Source organism: Formica exsecta, unplaced genomic scaffold (genome assembly GCF_003651465.1).
Source record: "Formica exsecta isolate Colony F162 unplaced genomic scaffold, ASM365146v1 scaffold318, whole genome shotgun sequence".
In the NCBI taxonomy this organism is placed as follows: domain Eukaryota; kingdom Metazoa; phylum Arthropoda; class Insecta; order Hymenoptera; family Formicidae; genus Formica; species Formica exsecta.
The window spans coordinates 650094-677559 of record NW_021850434.1 but is presented as its reverse complement, the minus strand read 5'-3'; the positions used below and the strand labels follow the sequence as shown (position 1 = coordinate 677559).

At 37.5% G+C, this 27466-nt stretch overlaps 1 protein-coding gene across 10 annotated transcripts; it reads right to left on the bottom strand.

Annotated features, from left to right (window-relative positions):
* On the bottom strand, positions 1-27466 carry LOC115237984 (proton channel OtopLc). 10 transcript variants are annotated; one of them, XM_029811424.1, is made up of 10 exons: positions 26951-27466; positions 18220-18464; positions 17393-17535; positions 5441-5780; positions 4639-4747; positions 4383-4543; positions 4116-4272; positions 3512-4014; positions 3110-3437; positions 1-2952 (listed from the first exon to the last, which is right to left on the bottom strand). In XM_029811424.1, exons 2-10 carry the CDS (start codon positions 18427-18429, stop codon positions 2258-2260), a joined length of 2646 nt encoding a protein of 881 aa, XP_029667284.1. In that variant the 5' UTR covers positions 18430-18464; positions 26951-27466; the 3' UTR covers positions 1-2257. The 10 variants fall into 10 exon arrangements, with proteins under 10 accessions (XP_029667284.1, XP_029667286.1, XP_029667285.1 ...); XM_029811426.1 differs by lacking the exon at positions 26951-27466 and adding an exon at positions 22752-22917; XM_029811425.1 differs by lacking the exon at positions 26951-27466 and adding an exon at positions 19956-20414.

Here is a 27466-nt window from a genome sequence, read left to right as displayed (position 1 = left end):
TTCCCTACCCTCAAATTCTCTTTCTTAACTCTTTCAGGGGCCGAGAAAGCGTATTTTGTGCAGGACCTCCGAAAGAGAGAAGCTACTATTAGAGCGAAACTTAGGCACTGTAGTTCACAAATTAAACCACATCGCACCAACATAGAAACGCACAAAAGAGTCGTGGCACCTAATACATTACACTGTGACTTATACATATTCGCGTGAAGTACATACATAAGCTGCACCATCGCCCCTCAAAGAATTAAGCCATTCGCAACGGAAAGCCTTGACGTTCGCGAACATCGTATCGTATGTGCCAGAATATAGTTGAAAGGATAAACACGTACGAATCGCTTTCCGCTGTGAATAAGCCTTTTTGCCGCGAAGTCGCATTCTTGACTCCCCTTTCATTACCTTACATACGTCTTAGTCACATAATCTGCATCATAGCGCGTAATTTCCTCCTCGAAAATTCCTCGAGTATATGCCATTCGGAATACTTGGCGAGTCCAAAACGAAATATCCGCTATATACAATCGCTCGTCTTGGCTTCGAATACGCGGTCTTTCTTTCTTCATTGATTCTCCGTTCAATATTATATTTTGAATGTGTGTGCCTCTTCGTGCCAACTGTTTGCGATGAAGACACGACGAAGATACAGCGATGTCGTTGGCGCGTTTATTCGAAGAGCGCGATTGTTGAAAAAGTATATCAATGAAAGGATTCGAAAAGTTTCAGAAACAATTTTGTACTCTGTAGCACGCAACGAGAAACAATGATAAAGATCTTTCAAATGCGTGTCCCTTTTGAAGGGACGGATCTCTCGTTAATTGCGCGCTCGTGAACGCGAGGAAGCACTCGCGTTTCGGGTGAAGTGGCTCGAGAGAATAAAGGGATCTATCGTGAGATTAAAATGTCGCGTAATTTCTTTCGGTTAAGCAAATACAGCTCTGCGAAATTACCCTATTCTATGTAAAATCTCTCAAGATTTCTTCAGTTAGACTTTGACCACGAAGGATGCTACCGCCACGCGGATGATTCGTAGTGTATTGAATAGGTCAAGTTTTCCGTTCGCTAATTTTATGATCGTGTGAAATTATTTTGATAAAGTACAAAAATGAATTTGTTCTTTTCGATAGTCAGCTAATCGATTTAATACGATCTTATAATTCCGAATTAATTAATATCTTGTAAGATAAATACCAGAGAATGTTAATTAAATACTGTAAACTTAAAAGCTAATTTCATCCGCTAAATATCAAGATTTATAAAAATATGAAATATTTAGTTATAAACATTGCGTTAACGCACGAATAGAAAGAGATTTTCATCGTCAAAACCGACTCAAATTTTCACAAACGCATATATCACAGCGATCCGATATATCTTTATAATGAATGAAATAAGAAAATTGCCGGGCAATTATCGGAACAATCTAAATTCTCGCGAGCATGAACTGAATTGTCTATAGTATTGATGCGCGATAGAGCGAAGATACATATGCTGGAATACATACAATACATATAATACATATAAAAGTAGAAAATTTGGTGGCAGTATAGAGATTGTGTAAGGTGAGAAACGCGGTGAAAGGGAAATGCAATCGTATTTCGTGAAACGCTAATATTTTTGTTGTTTTGTGCTTCGTTTGCGCCGAAATCGGCAAAAGCCTATCTGATCAACAAGATCATTGACACGATCGTCGATCGTCCAGGTCCTCTCCTCGTCGTCTCTACTGATGCTAAGATAACATAAAAAAAAAAGAAATACAACTTGTACACAAAACAGGAGATAAAGGAACAGTTTACGGTTCGACACGATCATATCTGGCTCCACTTTACACGAAAACTCCTCTTTGAGGATATCAGATCGACTTTGAACGTATCACTGAAGTGTCTCTTCAGATGTCTCTCTATTTCTTTCTATCTTTGTCGATATAGATATTTTCAACGAGATAAATCTCTCCAACTTGAATTCATGGAATTTTCAACAATTATCAACGACCAGGATATCATCTGAAGGTCTCTTCGTGCAACGGACATGTTAAACACGCTATATGTTTGATTATTCCGGCTGATCCATCATTTCTCAGTTTTACCGCCGACTTCCTCAACCAATCTTCTTCTCTCCCTTTTCAAGCTTTTGCCTTTCTTTGAGATCCGAAATCGATGTATGTGATTGAGGTCGTCGAGCATCCCGACCAGCTTGCGCTCGCTCTTTTGTTCCTACTGACGACCACTCCGGACGATTGACCATAACGAGATTCCCCGCTCGTCTACTCCAGACGCGCTTTGTAGCTGGTCTTCCAGATCTCGGCGAGCGTCACGGCACTATGGAATCTGTGGAAGATGCACAGTGGCAGAGTGACCCTTTGCACGATAGCCCAAGCCAGGAATCCGTAGAAATCGAGCTGCACCGGGTTGGCGATGACCTTCTGAGCCTCAAAGGTGTAGATCACCCACATAGTTACATTGCAGATCAGCAGGAAAGTGACAACCTGCCTGCCGGGCTTGCTGCGATCGTGCTCCGGCAAGTGAACCCGCCTGCGCGATACATCGGCGATAAACAGCATCTGGAGGACCACCTGGGCGACTGAAAGCAATCCAGTCACCATCACCAGCAAATTCGGTTCGTGCGTAAAGGCCGCCAGGGAGCCGGCAATCACGCTGAAGACGGCGTAGATGAAAAGACCGAAGGCTGAGACGCGCAGGAGGATATCGTTAAGATCGCTCTGCTCCTCGGCTTTGAACTTGAGACTCTGCACGCGGATGAAGCCGATGATTATGGCAATGATGGATAACGCCATTAGTACGCAGTGAGACACGTCGGCGAGATAGATCGCGAGCAAACCCAGCTCCGGATGATGAATCAGTACGAAGAAGAGTATCAGGCATATCAAGGAACCAACCAGAAGAAGCAGTCCGAAGAAGAGACCTTTGCTCGCTCCCACGCAATCGACTCTGGTGTGACCTGATAATACTTTATGTTAAAACTCGATTCTTAAATAGATAGAAGGTAAATTCATATTTTTTACATTATATCGGAAATAGAAGAATTCTTTGCATGTGTGATCCAGTATATTCAAAATTAACATAATGAAAATATTATAAAGAAAATGCAACAATACCTGCATGAGCAAGAGCGACGGCTCTTCGAGAGAGCATGGCCTCCAGACGACGTTCAAGATCCGCTTCGGTTTGATGAGGCCAACGCGGATGCCGACCGATATGCTTCCACATGACATAGATCACCGCCGCTCCGATCAAACTGTATTCGATTATAAATGGGAACAAGTACGGTGCTGCGTCCTGAACAATGCTTCCCATGATATTGACGCGGCCACATGAATTGGACACCATTCCGTCTTCTGTCAAAGCCTCCGCGTAGATACCTAAATTCGGGCTCCAGTATTCGCTATTGTTTGTCAAGTTGCTCACGTCAAAGATCTGCGGTACCTAAAAGAAGCGGGCGAGTTCAATCACACGTCAACGGTATTCATTTTCAGAGACGTAATGAAACTAATTCTAACCTGATTATCCATATCGCCTTGCGGCACATTCATGAACTCCATAATCTGAGACCATAATGTGGTAGTGGACGGAGTGGTGGTACTGGTGGTGCTCGTTGTAGTTGGAATAGTGGTGATCCTCTCGGTGGTCGTTGTGGAGGTAGTGGTGGAAGTGCTAGTAGTTGACGGTGTAAACGTGGTCAGGATAGTCGACATGGTCGTTGCCGCGCTAGTGGTCAGATTAGGCAATATCGAGGTGGTAGTTGACGGTGTCGTCGTTGACGGATTCGTCCAAGTGTTCGTGGACATGCTGGTCGGCGTTGTAAACGCATCCGCGATCGATCTTGCCGTTGTCGTCATCACGCGGCCCAGAGCGGCCACGGTCGTGCCGGTCGTGACAGTCGGCGCGATGGTCGTCGACCTCGTAGAGGCCACGAGAGGAGCCTCTCGTAATTGCGCCATGTCACGTGGCTCGGTACCCAGTATTGCTCCGGCGTTTCGCATCGAGTGCTGCTTAATGCTCTCTGCAAGTGTCGGCGTGTTATTGGCATGTCGACGCGTTATCGCCGAGAAGTGCTTAAATCGTGCGACTTCAATCGACAAAGTCTGCAAATAGATTGCTTACCGAGAATCCCCGCTTGAACCTGGCCTAGTTTTTTATGATACTGAGTGATCTCCTTGAGACTCTCCAGAACCAGCGTGCGTATCCATACGCAGAGATTCGTCGCGACCACGTGCATGAGACCGAAACGAGCGATGACTTTGAAGCGATGAATGTTCAACTGCGAAGAGAGATAGAATATCGTAATGGCACAGTGTGCTCTTTTTATTTCTTCTTTCTATTCATCTCTATCCATGTGTTTTTTTTTTATTTCGGATTACAAATACATACCCGGGAATTCATGAAGATAAAGTACATTTGCATAAAGGTGAAGATCATTTGCAATACGGGATTAACGCCTTGTAATATCTGATAGCAAGGTGACGTGGGTGGTACTTCGAAGAATGCGCCGAATTCCAAACCGTTGTATACCATAGTACCCAGTCCGAAAGCTGACAAATTAAGTTATGTTTAATTAGTTTATCGATATTATTCGCATTGTTTTTTAGGAACAATTTTTTAGTATCAGTAAAAATTTCAGACTTACCTATTGCGCCAATTCTTAGGAAGAAACTTCCATGACTATGGTCGTTTTGCGTGGTTTTTCGTTTTCGCAAGACTCGCGTAGCTACACCAGCTTCAACATCAGTTGCATCCTATGAAAACGATATATAATAAGATATTTAACTGCAAAAATCTGATATTAAACTCGGAATTTAATTGATTTTACGTTGATAAAAAAATATGCGCACAAAATGCTTACAAAAATATGATGTATAGCGTGAAAATAATTAAGTTTAAATATCTTTTTTTTTTTAATTTATTGCTATAAGCAGATTCGATTTTTTATACGATCTAAAGAAATTTGTCTTCGCGCTCGAAATGTTATAGATCCCAAAATACGATTGATAGCAATGATTACGTCAGCGTCAAGAGTATCCGCATAATTTAAGTGCCACGCGCTAACTAAAATACATTTCATGGGTAACATGCCATTGCCGTAACCGTGAAACTCGCTCGAGAAACGAAATTAGTAACCTGTTGCGGTGCGTCACGATTCTGTGAAAACTTTACTTTAGATAAACCGCTATAAATAATTTTGTAACTTTTTTTTCAGAAAATTGCATCGTAATTAATAAATCGTTAAAAAAATTTCTCTAAATTTTAGAAGGCTATACAAAAACTATTAAATAAATAATGCATAATAAATCGAATATTATAGGATGCAGCGATATTTTGAATAAACGAAATATATAATATTGATTATTAATTGAAATTGTTAATTGAGTAGGTTGATCTGGCTCATTAGTTGCTAATATTTTTAGAAAAGCTGAAATTTTCAGAAAAACCTGTGTTTCCTTTTTGCTCTTCGGCTGTTTTTGATCCTTATCTTTCTTGTCTTTCTTCTTATTCTTGTCCTTAGCTTCCTTAGAGGTCCAGCCAGTTTTAGGTGGCCTTGGTGGCGGTGGCGGTGTATCACTTCCTCTTGCACAACAGGCGCTTTCTTGAAGGAGGAAGCAGAAGACGTACAACAGAAACAGGATACTCATGCCATAAAGATATGTGAAGAATCCTTCGTAATAGTAGAGCGGTAGTTTGTGCGTCACCACTTCGCTTATCACGTAAGTGATGCACACGACTACGAGCAGTTTCGCATAGATGAAGCTCATGATGATGAAGAGTGATGTTCTGAAATGAAAAATTTGCCTGTAACTCTTCTTGCACTTATTATTAGAAAAAAATAATGGCTATCATTTCGTAATAATACGAAATATGACACGTGATTCAGTTTGTGTGTGATACATTAAAATCAGTTGCATCAATAGGCAATAGTTTCGTTTAATAGTTTCGTCGTGTTTGTTGTAATAAATAATGATCTCTTTCTAAATAATGATTTTACCCTTTTTTTTGAATAATTTGCACTCTGCTATTCCGTCGTGGCAGTATATCTTTTCTGCTTATATTACTGTCGATGAATGGTATCACTTCGACTTCCATGATGATTGTTGCAAAATAAATTTGCACGCGACGAGAAATAATATACTTTAAATTATCTTTTTAAACGGATGTTTTTTGCTTTCTTTACGCAGAAACTTCTAGTTTTGTATCTTGCACAATCACTGTTTTAAATTTCATTATTATTAATATTATACTATATATATTTAATTGTTTATTAATTTAGTAATTGCTTGTTAAAAAAGCTTCTTCCTAAATGTTTTACATGTCATCTATACCGTGTCCTACTTCGATTAATAACGAGCGTCGACTGTTGCGCCCGTGATTGCGCAAGTCGATTCACACGAGTGTGCTATTTCTGTTTTCGCTTTTCAACTATGATGACGTCTTGACTCATCGAATTTTCATTGTTTTCACCGAATATAACTGTGTGTGTCCTCGATATTCTATTTAACCTATCTATTAAAAATTTTACTTTTATTATTATTAACAACAGATAGTTTATTATAAGAGAATCATTAACGAAAATATAATTGAACAACCGAGCTATTAAATATTATATTTTATTTTTATTACGTTTTATTGTATATCTCGAAAAAGTTACATGTGTCACCAAATTATAATGTATTTTTGATAGAAACTGATACGCACAAGTTCACTTGATAACATTAAATTACTGATTAGTAAAAAATATATGCAAAACGCATATATATAATACCAGAACTAAATTAATATTTAATAAATCATGAATATTTTTCTTAGGAAAATATTCAACGATAATTCACGAATAAATTAGCAGTTAATTTCGATTGTGCACCGCTTGATCTCGGAATAAACGATTATTCCGAATGCGACAACGGGGTCGATCTTCGATAACAGTTGACCTGGTGCATTCGCTTTTAATCGACGAGCATAACTGCCGCTCGAACATCTCGGACGCACTTAACCGCCCGCCTCATCCTCGTTACGCTCTTTTTCTCGCTTAAAGGTTAAGCGTCGCAATCGATGGTCTATATATAATTTCGATCGCAAACCCGATGCGCGATCTCACCAAGAATCAATCGCGCGGGAAATGAGGCTTTTCCACAGGAAAACGAGGCCGCGCGCACGCAGGGGGGACGATTCCTCTCCGCTTCGCTTCGCGAGATGCAACGACGCCCGCGCGTATCGCGACAACACGTATGCATTACGTCTACGTCGAGAAGGGCTTAACCGCCCTTTGTCATCGTGGCATTTCAGGGGTTGGGGTGCAGACTTTATTGTGTCCCGTACGGAGCCTGTACACTCGTGCCAGGGATTTTTTTCCTTCCCGGATGTATGAGATAGGTGGGATGCGTGTTCGAGTAGAGGCGGTGATATTTTCCGTCTTTTCACGAGAGTTCGTGGATTGTCGCTTTTTTATTTAAAACTGTTGCTTCTGAAGCGTTTTACTTTCTCGTGTTTTAATTTATTTTTTAATATCAAAGGGAGATTCATCGGGAATATTCTTCTAATTATAGCTGTTTCAGTTAATTGGTGATTTTATTTATCGAAAATATTGCGAAAGATCGTCATTTCAAGATTGTATCGTTTCTTTTATTATTGCATATTTTTGTAGCTAAACAGCCCCCGAATTAAAACTGTTAATTTTCGTTAGAGAAAAATTAAATATACATTTATAATATTAATCAAGGAAACTGTGGAAAAAAAGACATCTGATATTTTGATACGTTTTATACAAGGTGACTTATTTTAATTTATCCACTCAAATATTTCAAAACCTGTGAGTCTAAAACTTACAGGTGTTGAGATATTTGAATGGATAAATTAAAATGAGTCACCCTGTATACGTTGTCGCTTATTTTATCGGCGCGCAAATTTATATTAGACAAGCAAGCGTATTAATTACATTCACGCGAATTCGTTGATATTAATTAGCTGAGGAGTTGTATAACTAAGCCGTTCCTAATTGGATTGATCGGGCAGATCGCGGCTATTGTTCGCCACAATTGGGTTGGCAGGCGGAACGTTTCAATGACAATGGACGAGTTTCTCGCTCTGGGTATTGCTCAGTATCTCAATCTATTTGCTTCATTACGCGGACTCTTGATACCATAGTCACCATAGAACGGCACAACTCTAGGAAATTATTTCCCCGCAAGTTCAGAAAATGTATGTTACTACATTTATATCTATTTGAAATTAAAAGCAACGTGAAAAGATTATTATTACATACGCGATTTTTTTTATCCTTACGTTTTAGTTTTCGTGACTATAGATTTTGTATGCGCGCGAGATTGGAGATAAGTTAACGGACAGCTGCTTTAAAAAGGGAAGGAATTATCGAGAAAAAGCGGATCGCAATCTTATTTCCTGTACGGGAAAAGAATGACGTTTTGTACAGTCTTTTTCCAATTGCGAACAAGGAGCGTGCAAGAAAATGGTAACAGTAGCGCGGACGCGTAGAACGGTCCAGACCGGTCGATATCTCGAAGTATCTACTTTCGGTGCTCCTCCCTGTTTCCTCGGCCTCTTATGGGCTTAACCTCGTCTCATCCGCTTTCAAGACTCTATCATTTCTCAAATCCTTTCAAACGGAACTTTACTCGAGAATTAAGCTGTCCGCGTACATTCGAGTCGAGCTTAAAAGTCGCGCTCGTTTAAATCGTTGTCATCCAACATCACTGTATATCGTGTACTACAGAATTACGGTGTCAATTAGCAAGCATTGAAAAAGTTGTTCCAGCAATTTAAATACTAATTTAATCTAAATACGTAATTTATCTCAATACGCAATACATTTTACTTCCATATTTTACACGTAATCTTTATACTTTTTACGATGACCTCGATAGTTAGATCTTCAATCATTTACATTCTTTACTTTGCCTGTGACAACAAACGAGAGAAACCGTCCGTAGTAATTTTATAATTGGCAATAACCGGATTTGCATCGATTCTTCTTGATTGATACGGACCATACCATCAGTTGACTTATTTTCACACTGAAAAATCAATCTCGAACAATCCTAGTTATTATAATCATTTAATGAATTCTTTAAATTCTTTAAATTCTTTTACAAAAATTAGTTATTTATATTTTAAATATAATCTATTATACTATGTGTGCAAGTCGCATTAAAACACTTTTTAATTAGAAATTTGGCGAAACCGGTCTTATGTGACACGGCACTATTACGCAAGACCTTTATTAATCACCGGACTTTGATATAAATTGCGCATTTACGACAACACGGTCGGAAATCTCAATTTCTGAGTTAATTAAATTTAAGTGAAATTACACTCGCGCGAGAGATTTGTGGCGGCACTGTGTTGTGTGGCGGATGCAACGCGTGGACTGCCGATGGCATTGGCTCGAGACCGTGTTAATGCAATTGCGACTGCGGCTGTGTAATCCGAGATACCTATTGCTTCGTCGCGGGATGCACATATGGCTACACTTGTCGTCAAATCGATATTTAGTCAATTGAAAAGTAGCGCGCGAACTGTCCGATTTATCCCCGACTCTATATAGTTTTTCTATCATCGTCTGTGAAGCCATCGCCTACGTCACCTTGATGTTTTTTGTAAAGATTCAAAATAATATTTGTAAAAATTATTTCATAAGAATCGAAATTTTCCGATTCGTTTACGTTCTATTCTTTGAGCGACATTTCTCCAGAGATCAATTAATTGTCATTCGTCGCACGTGTACGTATATTATGCACGTCGTTCATAGACGTGATATAAGCGTCACGTATTCAAGCTGTGCACGGGTTAACGAACTACGTCGTAAATAGAAATGCAAGCCAAACTCGACTATCTCGTTTCCATTTCGAGCCCCTGTTACTATTTTCTCGCAGGCCGGATGTTCTTTTAGAGTAGAGCGAAGGTAACGTGTTACCAACGCTTTCTATCCTTTTGTAACTATTCAGAGATAGTCCAACCTTCAACGCATGTTAATTTAATACAAATTAGTACGAATATTCGAAATCTATATATATATATATATATGTAGGCAGTAGGAATTTTTTATTATGTGCTGCGAAAGATTACTTTTGCGGTTTTTACGTTTCAAAATTTAATATCTTATTGTGTATATCATTTTTTTTTATTTAATACCATGTTATTTTACTTAGATCGTAAATCGTAGCATTATGCAAATAATCTCTTTTGCATACTTTTACAATCGGTATTTGCATCTTTTCAATATTCAATTTTATTTAGTCTCGTAGCGTTATGTTCGTGTTATGACTGTATACGATCCGCTACCTTTCACGCTTCAGAGACGAATGTTTTCGTGTAGACAGACGCATCAATATTTCTTTATTCATAAAGTTACAGTATTTGTGCTGTTACACACGCAACACGAGTGTAACCGGAAATTAATATTGCGTACCACGAAACAACTCGTTCTCGAAAATTGTAGGTATCGTGTTTTAAGCATCTAATTAATGACAAAACAACAAAAAATATTAGTTTCTTCATAAATGATTGTAGCTTTAGTATATTTATATAATATGGCGAAAAATTAAATCTTTATGTAATCAATCATTATAGTTGATTCTATTCTACAATTAGTAATTTCCTCTTTTAAAACGCAAAATAAAATTCCAGTTTAAATCACTCTCGAATTAATTGACTTTTATTATGCTTTGACCGATTAGAATCAGCGTTTTGCGTATCGTAAGTCACGCCAGCCCTATGGCTGTAAATCCGCAAACACGTGATTAACGTGTTGTTAAATAATTATACTCCCTTAACGAGTACGCTGCAATCGGCCTAAATAACGTTTATACTTGACCTAGATTTCATTCTTGCATGAAAAAAACGTCCGGTGCTCATAACTATGTATCAGCAAAATTATTCAGAACAAGACTACAGTGAATAAAAAAGTATTTGCAACCTATATACGTCTTCTTGGGATAATTTTGTGTAAGAAAGAAGATTGTGTGTTGCTACAAAATGTTTTATTTAATATATCAATACAAAACGATATATTCTGTTAGAAGTGCTTTGTAGTATAATATGTATTCTCTCTTCTGTATAGAATTATCCCAAAAGAGATCGGATGGTGCGAATACTTATTTTACCAACTATACGCATTAGCGCTCGCGTTTCGCGAGCGTGAGATGCAAATGGGGCGATTCTGAAATTCAGATCCTTTCATTCGTTCGTCTCAACAATGTGCGCCTTACTTTTTCGCCGGTGTCGATCGCACGTTCTTCAGCTCCATTTCTTTGTTCGCGGCATTGTTCTTCTCGGCGTTGTCCTGTGCATTCGGTGGCGAGTTTTGCGGATTGAGGGGCCTGGTGACCGGAAGTGTCGCCGTGTTGTCGCCTGCGGCGGCCGCCTCTACCTCCACGGTAGCGACTTTACAGTCACCACCACCCACCATCGTGGATTTCGTCTCGTCTCACAAGCTCCTGACGATTGTCAAGAAGACACTCAACGATCTTGTAACAAATCGATCTAATTCCCCCCGCGTACTCAAGTGCCCCCTACGTGGTGGTCGTGTTTCGGAGTGCTGTGGTACCTACGTCGCCATTTTGGTGCACGCCTCGGTATAAGTCGGGTTCGTTCAAATCATCGTATTAATCTAAATCAACTGATTATTGCGAAAGAATAATTTTTACATTAGTAGATAATTTTCGAACTGAAAATATATCTGTCATTTTCTATCTTCGATTATTTGTTTTCGCCGGAAGCGCCTGCGCTTTGACTCTATCAATTTTTTTTCTTTTTTTTTTTTTGAATTGTTGAAGTCCTCTCGCTGAAGCGCAGAAACGGAGCGCACTTTCTCTTGTAATTGCGTATTGCGTAATATAATCAATAATATATTAAAATATGATATGTGTTGAAATATGGCATACTCAATATTTGTATCAAGCCAACAATGAATAATTCTGCGTTCATCTATAATCTCCAATTTCTAAATTGCATCACTTGTTTATTTTTCACAAAAGCGAGAAAGGGAGCTCCGCGTAGCGTTCCAGCCACGGCAGAATCGCCTACGCAGAATCGAGAGCGAAAGAACAGAGAACCATGGAGCTGCAGAGGAACCAGGAAGAATACCCGGACTGTACCAAGAGGCGATTGAACGGAAGCGAGAGTTGGACAAAGGCAAAACAAGAGAGAAAGAGAGAGAGAGAGAGAGAGAGAGAGAGAAAGAGAAGCAGAGATACGCAATATTCCTAAAGTCTCTGATCTCGCGTACTTGGTCGAACGAGCTAATTGAAAATCCCGTGCACACACAAGCGCGCGGCTGAATCTCCCAGGATCGGGCACTGTACGCTCCGCTGACCGACGACCACCACTTTGAGCATCGCGACGCACTCGCGACGACAGATGATGGAAGAGACTCACCTGCGAGAGGCGGTTGGTTGAAGGGCCTCGCGGTGACTGCGCCCCGGCTTCGGCGGAAAAGGGTGTGAAGCGTGGATGCGGAGAGATGAGACGGAGGGCGGATTGGGATCCCCGGAGAGAGAGAAGGTGTGGACAAGGGACAAAGACGGAGAAAGATAGAGAGAGAGAGAGAGAAAGAAAGAGAACTGATGGACGGATGCGGCGGCGCCGACGGAGGGTGGACCACGGTTCAAGGGAGACAACGAGAGCCCGGACTCCTCTACTCACGCGCGCTAAAGCGAGCCGAGACGAGAAGATGCGAAGCGAGAGAGAACGAAGGGTTTAATTCGAGCGGTTGCTGAGGAGTAAGCGGGACCGCGCTGCAATCAGTCGGGCCGTGTTATCGGAGCGCCACGAGAATGGGGGTAGAATCACGATCGCCGCCCCCAGCATCCCGGAGACTGAGGCTGGCCGGGAGATCTCTTCCCGGGCAGCGGTAGCTTCTCGCACAAGCGCACTACGAACTGCGAGAGCTTTTGGTCTATATAGAGCCGCGGGGGTGTTCTTCCCTTTCTATCTCTTTCTCTCTTTGGCTCTTTCTCACTCTCTCTCTCTCTCTCTTTCTCTCTCTTCCTCGAGATGATGTTTCCTGTCCTCCTTGTATCAACTTATGGTACGTAATGCTCCGTATTCCCCGCCTCGGCCGATGTAATTCCGCATCTTGGTGGATTTTTTTCTTCGCGCTGTCGATCACTTCTTAAAATTCCTCTTTAAAGATATAAACGCGTCTTGGGCGTGCAAAATCGCGACAAAGAATTTGCGGATGTTTAACGACATACCGTTCTTTACAGCGTTTTCCTAAAGGAAGAAATGGTCTTTCTCGTCTCTCGTTGGAGGAAACGAAATGGTTTCGTCGAGAGCACTTCTCATTTCTGCATGCATTTTCTCGTAACATCGGTAATATAAATCGCATGACAATGTTTTTGTCATTAGTTACACATTCTCTCATGCGTAAAAATGAGAACACTTCCATTTCTTTGAGTACACTAGTGGGCTAATTTCATCTGCATACATAGCTGGCGCAATGTTCTTCCGTGTTCTCGTTCTAAACCTCATCTTCAATTCTCCTTTATGATTCTTTTTTCGCTTGGGTACCTCAGAATATCACTTCTTTTTCAGAAAATCTCGCATGAATTTTTCCTAGGTGCAAAATCGTTTTTTTCTTGATACTTTTCAAGAAATAGAGCTTTAGAAACTGCGTTGCCATTTCCAATAAACCGTTTGCGATTCATAAATATTTTATATTGCTTAATTATTTATTTATAGATATTTAAATCTGAGTAATGTATATATATATATATACACAATTATTTGAAATGTTGCGTAGATCTCCAAATTATTCACGGCTACAAATTCTTTACAATCGGTGTCGACGATTATTTATTTAGAGAGCGGATATCTTCTCGTTTTCTCGCATTGAAGCATATTGGGTATCTTTCTCTAATTTCGGTTGATTACAATTGCTTAGGGAGAAGTTCTCTCTGTATTAAGAAATTTTCTTCTGTCGTTCCATAAATTTTTTCATAGATATATCCCGCTGTTTTTCTCGCGATTCATCTTCATTGACGCGCCCGTCGCCCTAGATATGCTCTCAATGACATCTTATTATTTGCGGACTCAAAAGTTTTAACTTCAATTTATATGTACATTAAAAATTGCTCTTAGAATTTTATGGTTTGAATTTTGACTCGGACAGAGAAATATATCTCTCAACATACGTATAATGAAAACAGAATCTCTCTCTGTTCGTACATAAGGAAAGTGACTAGAAATTAGTTATTAGGAGATTACAATATATTGATGGGGAGGAAGATAATTTTATAAAAATATAATGAATTAAATAACGAGCCTCTTTATTCAAACGATGCAAAAATATTGTGCAAGAGCTCTCGACCTAGTATCCATTCGAGTAAGAAACCCTGCTGAATTCTGCCTAGATAAAAACGAATTTTCACAAAGTCGAGGAGACTCGAAACGAGTATTCGATTCAGGTATCGCCTCTACTATCCCACGGGAAGATGTCGAGAGGCGGGTGCAGTGGGTGGACGGTGGTGAGGTAGCGCTAGTGAGGGGGCTACAGGGATAGGGGGGCAAAATGCTCCGTGGTTCTGCGACCCACTGACCCGCTCGATAACGCTGCCACCGAGGTCACTGACCTTCCTCACGCGCGAAATTCGCGTCGGTATGACTCCCTCTCCGCATCGTTTCGTTTCTCGGCGCGAAGTCAAAGGATCGTACGCGACAAGTAAGTGTCTCTTGATCGCGTGACTCCGATGCCCGGCCGAACGACCGATGAATGACGAAGAACGAAAGTGTGCGCGGCTAGACGCGGAAGACGGTGATTGTCAATTTGTAATGCCGGAATTGGTTTTCGATCCGCGGCGCCCGAGGATTCGGCGGAATTTATTGCGCGGCCGCGTACACTACGTTGGAATGGAGATGAGAAGCCACGGTGATTGGAAAAAAATACTGCTTGTCGAAAAACTCGAGATCGTCGATCCTTCGCGAATGCATGTAGAGAAGAGACCGCTGCATACACGAGTAGATATGCGTACGCGTATTTTGTTTCCAATATTTTAAGATAGTTTTTATTATGATATCTGGCGCGCGTGAACTCTAAATTGCGTTATATTTGGCTTTTAATATCGATCAGATTATTGATCTTTATTGGTCGGTTCTGGGAATGAGATCCGAGATACGATTACGAAATATTCTTAAGTTACACTCTACGAGCTGACATGTTTAGTAAGAGTTTATTTAAAGCATATATCATGTTGCATTTCCGTAATATTTTGTAGCGCAAATCTAACATTATTTGACAGCTCAATGACAAGACTTGGCAATGGTCCATTCTCAATCCCGGGTTCCACAATGTCGTAATCTCTTCCTCATATAGATTCTTAAGACATATTGAAAAAGTGGATACTGAAGATTGTCAAAGCTTCGTGATTTATATGAATTAATAATTTATATTAATTAATGAATTTGATTTATCGTAATTTGATTGATCACAAGCCTTTTAAAAACCTGCAAATCTAATAAAACCAACAATTTTCTTTTCGTCTTTAAATATTGTGATAAGAATTTGTAATTACGAAGTTTCTCCAGTTTTTTTTTTTTTTTTTAAATATGTGCCTTTAATATTTCTATTCAACTTTATCATATAACGTATCCTCATTTTAGTTTATTATTTATTATTCTTTCCTATGCAAATTAATAAAGATGGCGAGAAAATATAAAAAAATTGACCAAGAAGTGTCTGTAAGCGTGACATTAATTATACTAATAAAGACGGTAAGAAAAAATTAAGCGAGGACTATCGCGTGATAATCTGATTTATACATTTGAATCGAGCGCAACAGCTCGTTCGTAATATTTTTCTGCGTGCTGTAATATCGCGTTTCAAGGATTGCGACAGAAGAGACACTCACGCACAGCAGTATTGATTTCGAGACGCGCTGGCAGTGCTGCCACGATTTCGTGCCTCTAGAACTAAACTCTGAATGAAAGATTACAAAAACGATAATAAACTAAAATTTATCCTAAAATGAAATATGAGTTCTTATTCCAGAAAGAATAGAATCTTATATATAACGATCATTTTTCTCTCCAAGATTTTCAGTTGACTCTTTAAATTTCTTTGTAATCGATTGCTAATATGATTTAATTTATATGCTCAAAAAAAAATTATAAAATATGTATTGTCAAGTTTCTTTACATCATGAAACTATGCACATGTGCATATGCAAGTTATATATAATTATTATTTCTCATTTTTATTATTTTAGATCCATCTCATGACTTTTTATATATTTTTATATACCAAGCGTACTAATTATATTTGTCGAATGTAATCGAACTTATAGATATGTTGTGCATTTGATCTTGTATTAATTAATTTTTCCCTTTCAAATTAATTGTTAGTTAAGTTTATCCATATTGTTACTATATGTACCAAAGGTACTTTAAAACGACTTTTCTCTTTAAAAGAGTATATTAATGAATAGCTGAGTAGATACTGTCGTAAATTGCTGCGTCAAGTTCTTGCCGTTCACGACACATTCGATGATCTCAATTATGAAATATAGTGACTATAATGTGACATAAAGCTTATTAGAGTGTGCACTACATAAGGTAATCGCAATAAATCTTCATGGAGCTATTTAATTTTTAATTTATAGAATATGCGAAATTACACTTTTTTGAATATTTTTACGCGCCTTTACACACTGCAGTGAATATTAATTTAATTTAATTTTATTAAAATTTCTTAAATATTTTTTAAATGATTAATGATATCTTAGCGTTAAAAAATACAAAAAATAGTGTAGTTTCAAAAAAATCGGAGGGTTCACCTATTCGGAACTTTATCCCTTTAATTACATGATAGATCTCCTTACATCGACTAAATACATAAACTTGAAATACATATATAATATACGGCTATCTTATAAGCCATTTGCTTGCTAAAAGTCAGAGTCGATGGCCTCGATGTCTGCAAGGTATTGGTGTATCGTAAAACGTGTAACTCTCTTGCAATAAGTAATCTCTAAAGCTATTTTAAGTCGCTCGAAGGGTTCCAGAGACTCTTTAACGATAAGCAATGTACTTGAAGCACGACATCTCTGGGTTCTATGTGGCATGATGATTTTCGGATTAAACGAGTGATCTGGATGTTTATATTTAAATTGATAAAATGCAGAACAAATTTTATTATATGTATATGCATGAGTATTATTCAGAAAAGATTATATTGTCGACTATTATTATCATTATTATTATTCGGTTAGGAATGTCGTCTTCTGTTGAGAGAAATATTTAAACTTTCCTGCAAAGATTGGATGAATATTTCGAAATATCTTTCGCAGGGTGGAGACATACACACACACATTAATGTTTGTGTATATGTTTACGTACGTCAAGGATCTTCAGAACATGTATTTATCAGAATGTATACTTACTTTGCATTCTTTGGCAGCATGCCAGTAGTTGGACCGGAATATGTGGGAGTGAGGCAGAGTGGTGGGTTATTCGCATTCTGTGGAACTAAGGGCTGCCTCGCATGCGCTGGCGACGTGTGCGAACCATAACCATCGGAGTTCAGCTGAAACCACCATAACGAGGATGAATTTAAATGCTTCCAGTAAAGAACTTCTGCCTGAATATATTACGTATTTTAAAATTATGTCATATATTATACAATTGATATTGTATTGTATGATAAAATTGATAATGTAGACGAATGCTATTGAAATTTAATTCCATCTTATGATATATACGTATATACATTACTTTCTTAAATGGAATCAGTGTATCATTACTGATTAATGGTTTCCGTTATAAGTATAGCAATGCAAACAGTGAAATTTCATCAAAAAGAATCAATAACAGTAGCTAATTTTTTAATAAAATCTTACTGTTCGAATTAGTGAAACAAGACGAAGAAACAAAATATGAGTTTTCATTGAAAATAGTGAAATATTTATTTGGTGAAATCTTTGATGTGTTGCTTTAATCAGTGATATTTTCACTGATTCAGTTTAAGAAAGTAGATGTTTGAAAATTATCGTATGTCCTTTTCATTGAAATTCTTTCATAACTTTTTTTCAATAAGAATATCAATGATCTTATAGTTTTCATATAATTATACCTTGAGAAATAATGATATTTTTATTGAGAAAATCGTTTCTGAAAATTGGTCAAAAAATCATTGAATAGACATCTGGATTATGAGAAATCCTGTATTTTTTATGCACAACGTATTGTGGCGTTATGTTTAATTACTCACTTTGACGACGGTACCAATTAAAGAATCAGGCGGCATTTCCGGAGGTTCGGGTATCACGCCTGGATTCATATGTGCCGGATAATCGTTGTGTAGATTAGCCTCCTTAACAGGAGTACCACCGTCAAGTCGTTCCATGTCTAAGCTATCGGTTGGTGTCGGTTGCGAGAGCAAACGCTCTTTCATCTCATGGAGATAGGGACACCGTTGCATCTCTTCAGAATCTTCTTTGTTGTCTTTCTGAGGATCTGAAGAAGAATGAAGACTAGAATCAGAAGTGTGCGAAGGGAGTGTCTTATACAATCAAATATACTTTATACATTTAAATACGGCGTATATATTAAACGAACGCAAAAATTTCGTGCACGGATTTTTAATTAATTAATTAAAAATTAATCAAAACATTCGTAAAAAGTTTGTCGCTATTAAAAAAGTTCGATAGCTGTCTTCATCGTTTTGTGAGTGGCTATTTTGAGAAAGAAATACAATAAAATTCTATTTTTTCTTTATGATTGTAAGTTTTAATTGAAATCTATGAAAAATATTTTATTGATCGATAAAAAACCTCTAAGCAAATATGATTTAATAAAAGCACGTAAAGTACCAAATGAATAGCCATCTACAATATATTTATGGAATTGTAAATTGTTTCGTTGGATTTTATTAAAGCGCGTGCAATCCTTTAGCCTTTTAACCTACAGCTTCTCAACTCTCTATCGGAAGAAACACTTAGAACTTTTGCAGATTGTTTACGAATATTGAAGTATTCTTTGATGTTCAGGAAAATAAAAGAGAATAGAAAATAGAAGAGTCTAGAACTACTATTTTTAGAAATAAATGAAAGTCTCTTAAAAAATATTCGAAATTAGGCTGAATTTATTATAAAGTTTTATACAAATAAGTGCCATTTTATAAATATGTCATTATTATATTTACTCAAATTCTCAATTGTTTCGATACATATATAAAAGTTTGGGCGAAATGTCGTTAATGTAATTGTATCTAGTTGATAGAGTGATATAATCGAATGAAACATGAAACTTGTGGTAAATCATAGATATATTATCACACTGATTGTTGTTATTAGGTCAGAAAAATAAATATCTTAAAGATAACAAATTGGATTTATTTTTTAATTTAGGAAGATTTATCATATTAATATTTTTATGTTTAATTATTATCGGATTATTATATTCTTGTTTTTCTTTTTCAAACTCTATATTTTTAAATCTAAAGTCCTTAAAATTATAGTAATTTAATTTATGTTTGGGAACGATTTTAATTCCGCACACTACTTTATTAAACCATCCCGTCGAACTTACTTAATGCTACGGTACCCATGGCGCACTTCAAACCCGCGTTTAATACTCGAACAGAAGACTCGCTCTCGCGTAAGATTTCAATGAAAAACAGATCGAGCCCGCAAGAGCCCGACAACGATAGTGCAAACGCGATCGGATCGAATCGGACTGTCTCAAAAGGGAGCCCCATCGCCGTTAACTGGCTCTCGGCTCTCTCTCCATAGTGGAGATCGCCAAACATGGAACTGCGATTGGCGCGCTCATCTGGTCACGTGCATACATGTTTCCACGTGGATGTTATCCGAGAAACTCGACGAGTGAGAGAAAACGAATGAGCACCTCGAAAAGATATCGCGATTCGGCGAGATGTCATCTCTGATATATAATCATAGATAATTTTTAAAAATCTACTAAGTTAAATCTTAATTACTAACTTACCCAATTTGTTCTTATACACATTTAGTGCTATTTTATTATTTAAAAAATTTTTTTAAAGCACTTATTTAATTTTAATCAGATTATAATCTTATGATAAAATAGTATCGCGCGAATTATTATCGAATTATTATCTTGTTATATTTGTTTTAAATCAATCTATTTTGATTATACATATGCATTTTTTTAAATAAGAAAGCGAATCACTTTATATTCGAGTTGTAATACTGCACTGGAAGGGCGGTGGGAGTTCGAAGACGGTTACTGACCTATCTCCTCCTCTCTCTCATGGTTACAGTATCTATCTTTGTAAGAACAAGGCAAGCGGCACAAAATAGCCCTATGAAGATATGGAACAGTGATTTTACGATGCGAATCATAAGGGAGAAGAAACTTAAGCACATTTGAATATCTACACAGTAAGAGATAAATATACATCAATCATACATATAAAAAATTTATATGTAAAAAAATAATTTTTTAATACTTCCTTTTTGCGATATATAATTTGTATAAGTGATATTACTATTCGTAGCGTTAAAGTTTTTGAATTTCACGCCGTTTTTCGATAATCGCGTTCCCAAAAATTAATTACAAACCGACTTTTATATTATATCTAGTCTAAGTAATAGTAATTTATTTTAATCCGTATAAGAAACCAAAATACGAGGACCGAAAATTACAGCGATGACTGACCTAAGCGAACGCGGTAACGCCGCTCAGGTAACGCCGCGACGTCGCGATGCCCACTGTAAGCTCGCTCTCGTGCAAGCTCCGTTCTCCCTCTCTGCCTATTTTCATCCATCGTCGACCGTATGTACACATACGTTACATATATTTAGAGATCCGCGCTACGCTTTAATTATGATTTGCTTGCGACTCAGTGCTACCTTCACCCTTCTTTCATTCGTATCCCTTTTTTCCTTCGGAGAATATGGAACGCCCTCCCTCTCTCTCTCTTTGTATGTACACGTGAAAAGGTGTATGCACGTGCACGTCAACTAGCGTGAGATTATTTTTGTCTTAATCTCCGGGCGAGAGAACGAGGACCGATTTTAAAGATTTCGCACACTGTCAGCGAACGACACGTTACGTATCGATCGCCCAAACATGAGTGATAATGGTTTCGAGAATGCCTCGAAGGCAATTTTTGAACCGCTGTTAGATGTGCATTCCAGTAATCTGAATGCTGAGATAATTTCGAGATTATGCATTTATTAAATTTATTCAATCGTTACAACACTATCTATTTTTTAAATAAATAATTATAACCATTATTTTCAATTTTATATAATATAAAATTGCGTATTGTAATTTTTACATGTATTTAATAATATTATACAAAAATTTTATTTTGTGTGTGTGTGTGTTCCTAATAATATAGTCCTTGTTTTAGAATGTGCTTATTATGATTTGACGATTTTCATAGCTCGCATAGTTTATCGCGAATTAATAACATTATTCTATTTTTGAAAACTTCGTGGTTTGATCACATATTACATAAAAAGTATAATTGATTTAAATCAAACTAGACAAAAATCTTTTTATTCATACGAATCGATTGATTGATCAAATAGGTAGAATAAAAAGTTTTCAAGGGTATATAGTTTATATACAATATATTAAAATCTTTTTCTAAAGATACAAAAGTTATATTACGAAATTCGATTGGGGACGAAATAAAGATTTATGTTATACAAGTTTTTGTAGAAATTTATATCCAAAAATAGCTATTTCTACTTTATATAAATAGATGTTTTATATTAAGGAAATATCAAACAAAATCGTAGTCTGAAAATAAAAAGAGCAAAGCCCCCCCCCCCCCCCAAAAAGGAGTTCCAAATTTGAAAGCTTCCGATATTAAAATATCGAGCGTTTAATCTGAAATGTAACGTCAAATCCGGCTTTGAGTTTTGTAACGAAGTGATTATTCTTCCTGCTGGCTAATTACTTTATCCTTGTGCCTTGGCATAAGAACGGTCTTTAAACTCTAATCTACTTTAAGCTTTTTTTATTTCATCAGAAGTAAATAAAATCATTTGGTAGTCGTGTAACTTTTAACGATTCGTAGATACACTTGGTACTTGGCACTTGGCGAATTAAAAGTTTTATTTCACGAATGTTTAAGTGCACAAGTTATATATGTGTCAGCGGAGCAACACGTCCCGAACGAAAGCGGTTTAACGCGAATGAAGCTTACAAGAATGCTATAAAAAATATATATAGCAAAATTATTACAAAGCATAAAATTAATCGAATGAATATTTGAACTTACATTTTTTTTAATTATTCGTTGATAATATATTCTGTACTTTAATTTTAATATGCCAATTATTTTCAGTATAGGGATAATTTGAGATTATAATATATACGTGATAAAAATCTATTGAATTAATGATGCATATTGACAAGCCTAAAATATATTTCAGATCTCAGAAAGCCAAATGTATAATATATTTATCGAGTTATTAATATATTTTGATTGAAGGAAATAGCTTTTGAAGTCACGAGAGACAATTGTCCACTATTATGCACTATTAATTAATGAAGCAAAGAAGAAGTTCTAAAACTAATACAAGATACTTCAGTATTATTGAAAAATAAAATTAAAGATCACGTATATGAATACAATCATTACAATAAAGATAAAAAATGACGACTATTATCGTTAAATAATGCTCTAACAAGGCGTTCAATCATAATTCTTCCGATTGGCTCGCTCTGTCAGCGAGATTCCACCGGTGTGCATATATTATTTGGACAATGTGTCATGCGTGTCGGCAATCGGCGTTGGCTTACATGTGCGAGCTCACGGTGATAGAATAACACTCACAGTGACTCGTGCACAGATAGCGAAAGATAGTCGGAATCACGCACACACACACACACACATACACACACACACACATATATATATACATGCACGTATATCGCGGGGGCGAGGTTATTGCTGGGGTGCTCCCGCGCGCACGGGCGTCACAACAAACGGAAGCCGGAAGTGGCCGCGGATCGATTCTGGCCCCGGTCGGTCGTGGACCTCGAAAAAGCGGCAGCTCGCCGAGACGCTGCCGGTGGCACGGCACGGCACCCGACACGAAACAGGGCCAGACTGCGTGGCGACCACCTGTGAGCTTCCTACCGACGCCGGCGTCGCGACGCCCACGTACTATCCATCGACCGATCCGCTACCATGTCGCTCCCTCATCCCCTTCCTCCCCCCCCCCTCCCCACCCCCGCGAGGGGATGCTTTTCAGCGTCGAGTTGGTCAATGACGCTCGCTCTTTGATACCGTCGATAATTTTCTAACTTACTCTAATATATCAGGTTGATGCACAAAATATTTTTTTTTCCAAATATTTTTTCTCTCAAGTACCGTTCTAGATAAAGTTATTGATTTCACGTATGCATCTTTTATTTTTAATTATTTAGTTATGTTAGAATATAAAATTGTTGTTTGATATGCGTCATAATATTTTGCCCATGAATATATTATATCGAAGAAAGGCTGATTGAAATAATGGAGTAAAATAGAACGGTATGTATTGTTTTTCGAAATGCATGAATAGATATAGGATTTCCGAGAGAGAATAGCACGATTCTATGAAGATCGACATTACCTCGATTGCAACTGCGCTGCATAGTAATCGCTGTTATTACGGTAATTACAACAGTTATTGCCCTTCCGCCTCTGACTTTGCTATCTCGAAAATATTTATGCTGGACTTGCTTTCTCTCTCTCTCTCTCTTTCAACTCGGCGCATGTTCTAATATTTTTTTAATTAAACGCGTGTAACGATTGTATACAAATATATTCAGATGCGTCTATAATTTTTTATCATTTCTAAAGATCAATGAAATTAAAAGAAAGAAATTTTAAATCTTTTTATTGAATTCATTTAACGAAAAATAATAATGTATTATAGAACGCATGCTATTTTAGATTCCATGAATAACAATAATATATACTATCACATTAATAAAATATAAATAAAATAATAAAATTTTCAGATTAGACAAGAATGAGGGGAATTATTATGTAAAAAATAATAGAAGAAAGAGAAATTTATTTGCTAGTTTTCCCATTTCTTACCTCCATTATGGATCACGTCGAGGGAAGATTTTTAAGTTCACCGTGCTTAACGTACCGAAAAGTTTAATTAACCGAAACACAGTTCAATCAACTGCGAACACCGGTTTGATACAATCGATTTTTCTAGAAAAATATTATTTTTTATCAAAGGCTGTCTCTCAAATTTTTTTCCGCACCAAATCTACATATATACAGGGTGTTCCAGAATTACTGGACCATCTGCTAATAACAGATTCTTGAGATCATTCGAAGACGATTTTCCTGAACAAAACTATCGAGGCATCAATAATTTCCGTATTACAAGCGATTAAAAAAGAAGGGCTTTTTGCAAACTAAACTTTAGAGTTAAAACTACATTTTTTAGTTAATTTCAAATAGAGTTTACTTTAATAGAGAGAGAGAATTTTAATTTAAGACTTACATTAGTTACAAAGATATATGACGGAAAAAATTGAAAACTTGTAAAAAATGATGATCTCTCTGACTAATTTTGTTGAGGAAAAATCGTCTCCAAATGATCTCAAGAATCTGCCATTAGCAAGTGGTCCGGTAATTCTGGGACACCTTGTATATACGGCTCCTAATTATATATATTATTTTTTTATATAAGTAAAACACAATTTATAAATCACACACACATACACAATCATATCACATGATTTTTTATCGAAGATTAATTTAATATTGTTTTATTTCACGTGTTTATAATGAAACGAAGCTGTTGCATCGAGGCACTTGCGTCTCGTTTGATGTCTCGCGCGCGAATAATTCTGGCTCTATGATGGTCGCACGGTACCCCGCGGGAACCTTTCTCTTTTCGAATCGCGGGTCGACGGTGGATATTCTTGGAGATATTCTTGGTTACTCGAGGCGAGTAACTTGATAATATATGCGAAAGTACATCATGCGATATCTTGGTTTTCAGTTTGAACATTATTGACGTGTATAAAAAAGTGCGAATATAGCTCTTGGATCATTTTCCAGAATTAATTAACCGATTTTAATATTTTATTTACAATATAATTTTATCTTATTTATGACTTTTATTAAGTATCTTTTCGTTGAGATATTCGTCTGTCTCCATTGAATTCTTTTGAAGTCTAACACACACCAATCCCTTCCGGTTTGGCATATCCAAAGGAGGATTGTCGTGAACATCGTAGGGTGGAAAGATATATAAGAACTTTTTCTTGGATCTTACAAACACTCTGTCACTCATTGCAACTTCAAAGAAGTCCAATTGATGGCAAACATATTCTCACTTTTTATCTACCTATCTACCATGATATCTTTCATTCTCTGAGCCCCCACTACTTTTAATCTATGCAAAGAAATATATTTCTTCAATGACAATATTTTGTTTCAATTGACAATTTTTCGATCGAATATGCATATTTTGCGTATTTATTCCGTTTCATTATTTGCGCATTAAGAAACTTTAGTTGATCGTGTTTTAACGAATTTACCAACAGTTGCATGATTCAAAGATACAGGTAGAAATTATATATTCGGCAGGATTGACCATGTCCTTCTTTCTTTCCAGTCATGAAACTACAATTTAATGCTATGGCCTGGCAAACGTGGCGACGTAATAGATACATGTATGTACCATGTGCGTATACAGAACCCGAACAGTCCTCTTATTTTTATTCGCCGGTCCTTGACTCGATTTTTGGATCGTTGTAATAAATACAGGCTGATCGATAAGTTCAAGGTTCGCGGCATGGCCGAACCAAAACCTCGCACATTTGTCAGCTCGCTAAACGCTCCCCTTTCACGTATAATTTAAAACGCGCCGCACGTTTTTCTCGTTTACGCAAGATTAAATGATGCAATGAAGCGCAAGAACCATTTTTTCAAAATGCACGTTATTTATGATAAATTTATAATTTAGATGAAAAAATCAAATAATCATATATATATATATATATATATGTGTGTGTGTATCGCATATATATTCACTCGTAGCTTTAAAGTTTATTTCTGTAGCCCTTTATCTGTTCTTTTCATATATGTATCGCGTTGCATAATGATTTGCATTGTTGTGATAGTTTTCGTGAAATCCCTCGGCTATTATAAATGTACTCCATTCCATAAAATTTCATACGTTTGCACGCAACAAACTTAAAAATCGATACTGCTCGCATGGAATTGTTTTGCTAGAAAGTCATTGACCGAGAAACTAGCGCAAAAAAATAGCATTGCATTTCTAATTCAGACCAAGAGCCAAACCATAAATTCTATAATTGGCAATGATCATTCGTGAGAGCACATAAATATCGCAAAATGATCTCGTCAATTTATAATCGATTATTAATTTTATATTATATAATTAATAATTTTTAATTTTATATTAATTTAATTTTATATTATTATATGTCTATAGCTTAAATCGTGTCTAATCTAATTAATTATTTGCTATTTAAATGAAGTTTATTAAGTACGTGAAAATTTAAACTATATTAAAAACGAACTATATTCAAAAATTGAGAATCTTTTTAAGTTCAAGATTCAATGCAAACAAAAAAAAAATTGTATGACACGTTTAAATTTTCTCTCACTGCTATAATAATGTAATCAACTTAAATTTAGCAACTTTGTGTATAATCGCTTGTTCATTATGAAATTCCGATATCGTATAACGTACTAAAATTAACATATTTCACATACTTGCGAGGCCACGCGATCGATCATCACTTTAATTAAATCTCACCATTCTTCGCGCGCGATTTGCAACGTCGACAAATTAACGAATCTTTCCGCAAGTCAACATGCTGAACATGCACGTGACACAAGTATCCGTCGATCGTCGCACGCGCAACACGTAATTCTCAGTACGAGATGATCACAACACAAAGAGACTCACTATAAGACACCCGTGAAAAGCTCACATGGCAGACATACTCACGCGCCCATTAGAGGAAGCAGGTTCGTGCCATGGGCAAGTCCTGTCCCTGACCTCCCGAGGTCGTTTTAAGGTAAAACGGCCACCTCGCCGAGGAAAGCTCCCTCGTAAGCGCCCCGATTTCTTCAGTCAGATTTACAGGAGACGGTGAATCTTCACTGAACAACGTGGCGTCGATCGCGCTGCCTCGAAGCAACGTGCTGGTCGGCGCAGGGCGGATGTAAACAAGGAGCCCCCGAGCTTGCGCCCTGCCCGGAAGCAGCCGGTCGCTCTTCCCGTCCTTCTTGGCGGACGACTTCTTCGTCTCTCTTTCCACCCTCTCTTCCTCTTATCCTTTCCTCTCGTGCTCACGCGTATTGCTACGCGGGTTCTGATGGCCGGACTCGCGTGTGCGTATACAACTCGATTCGATCTCGGCGTGCCGGCCGGTTGGAGGATCCTGTCTCTCTTCTAGCACGCCTGTGATGTTGCGCGGTCGCCCATGGCGGTGTAATGGCGACGCTCAGTTGGTTATGGGGG

Bases quoted from the DNA above. Each gene is read 5' to 3' on its own strand.
- LOC115237984 (XM_029811423.1), bottom strand. From the start codon at position 19,758: ATGTTTGGCGATCTCCACTATGGAGAGAGAGCCGAGAGCCAGTTAACG. The intron at 17,536-18,219 runs GTGAGTAATTAA...TGGTGGTTTCAG, and splicing joins TAATTGGTACCGTCGTCAAA to CTGAACTCCGATGGTTATGG. The intron at 4,748-5,440 runs GTTTTTCTGAAA...TCGTTTTCATAG, and splicing joins AGAGCAAAAAGGAAACACAG to GATGCAACTGATGTTGAAGC.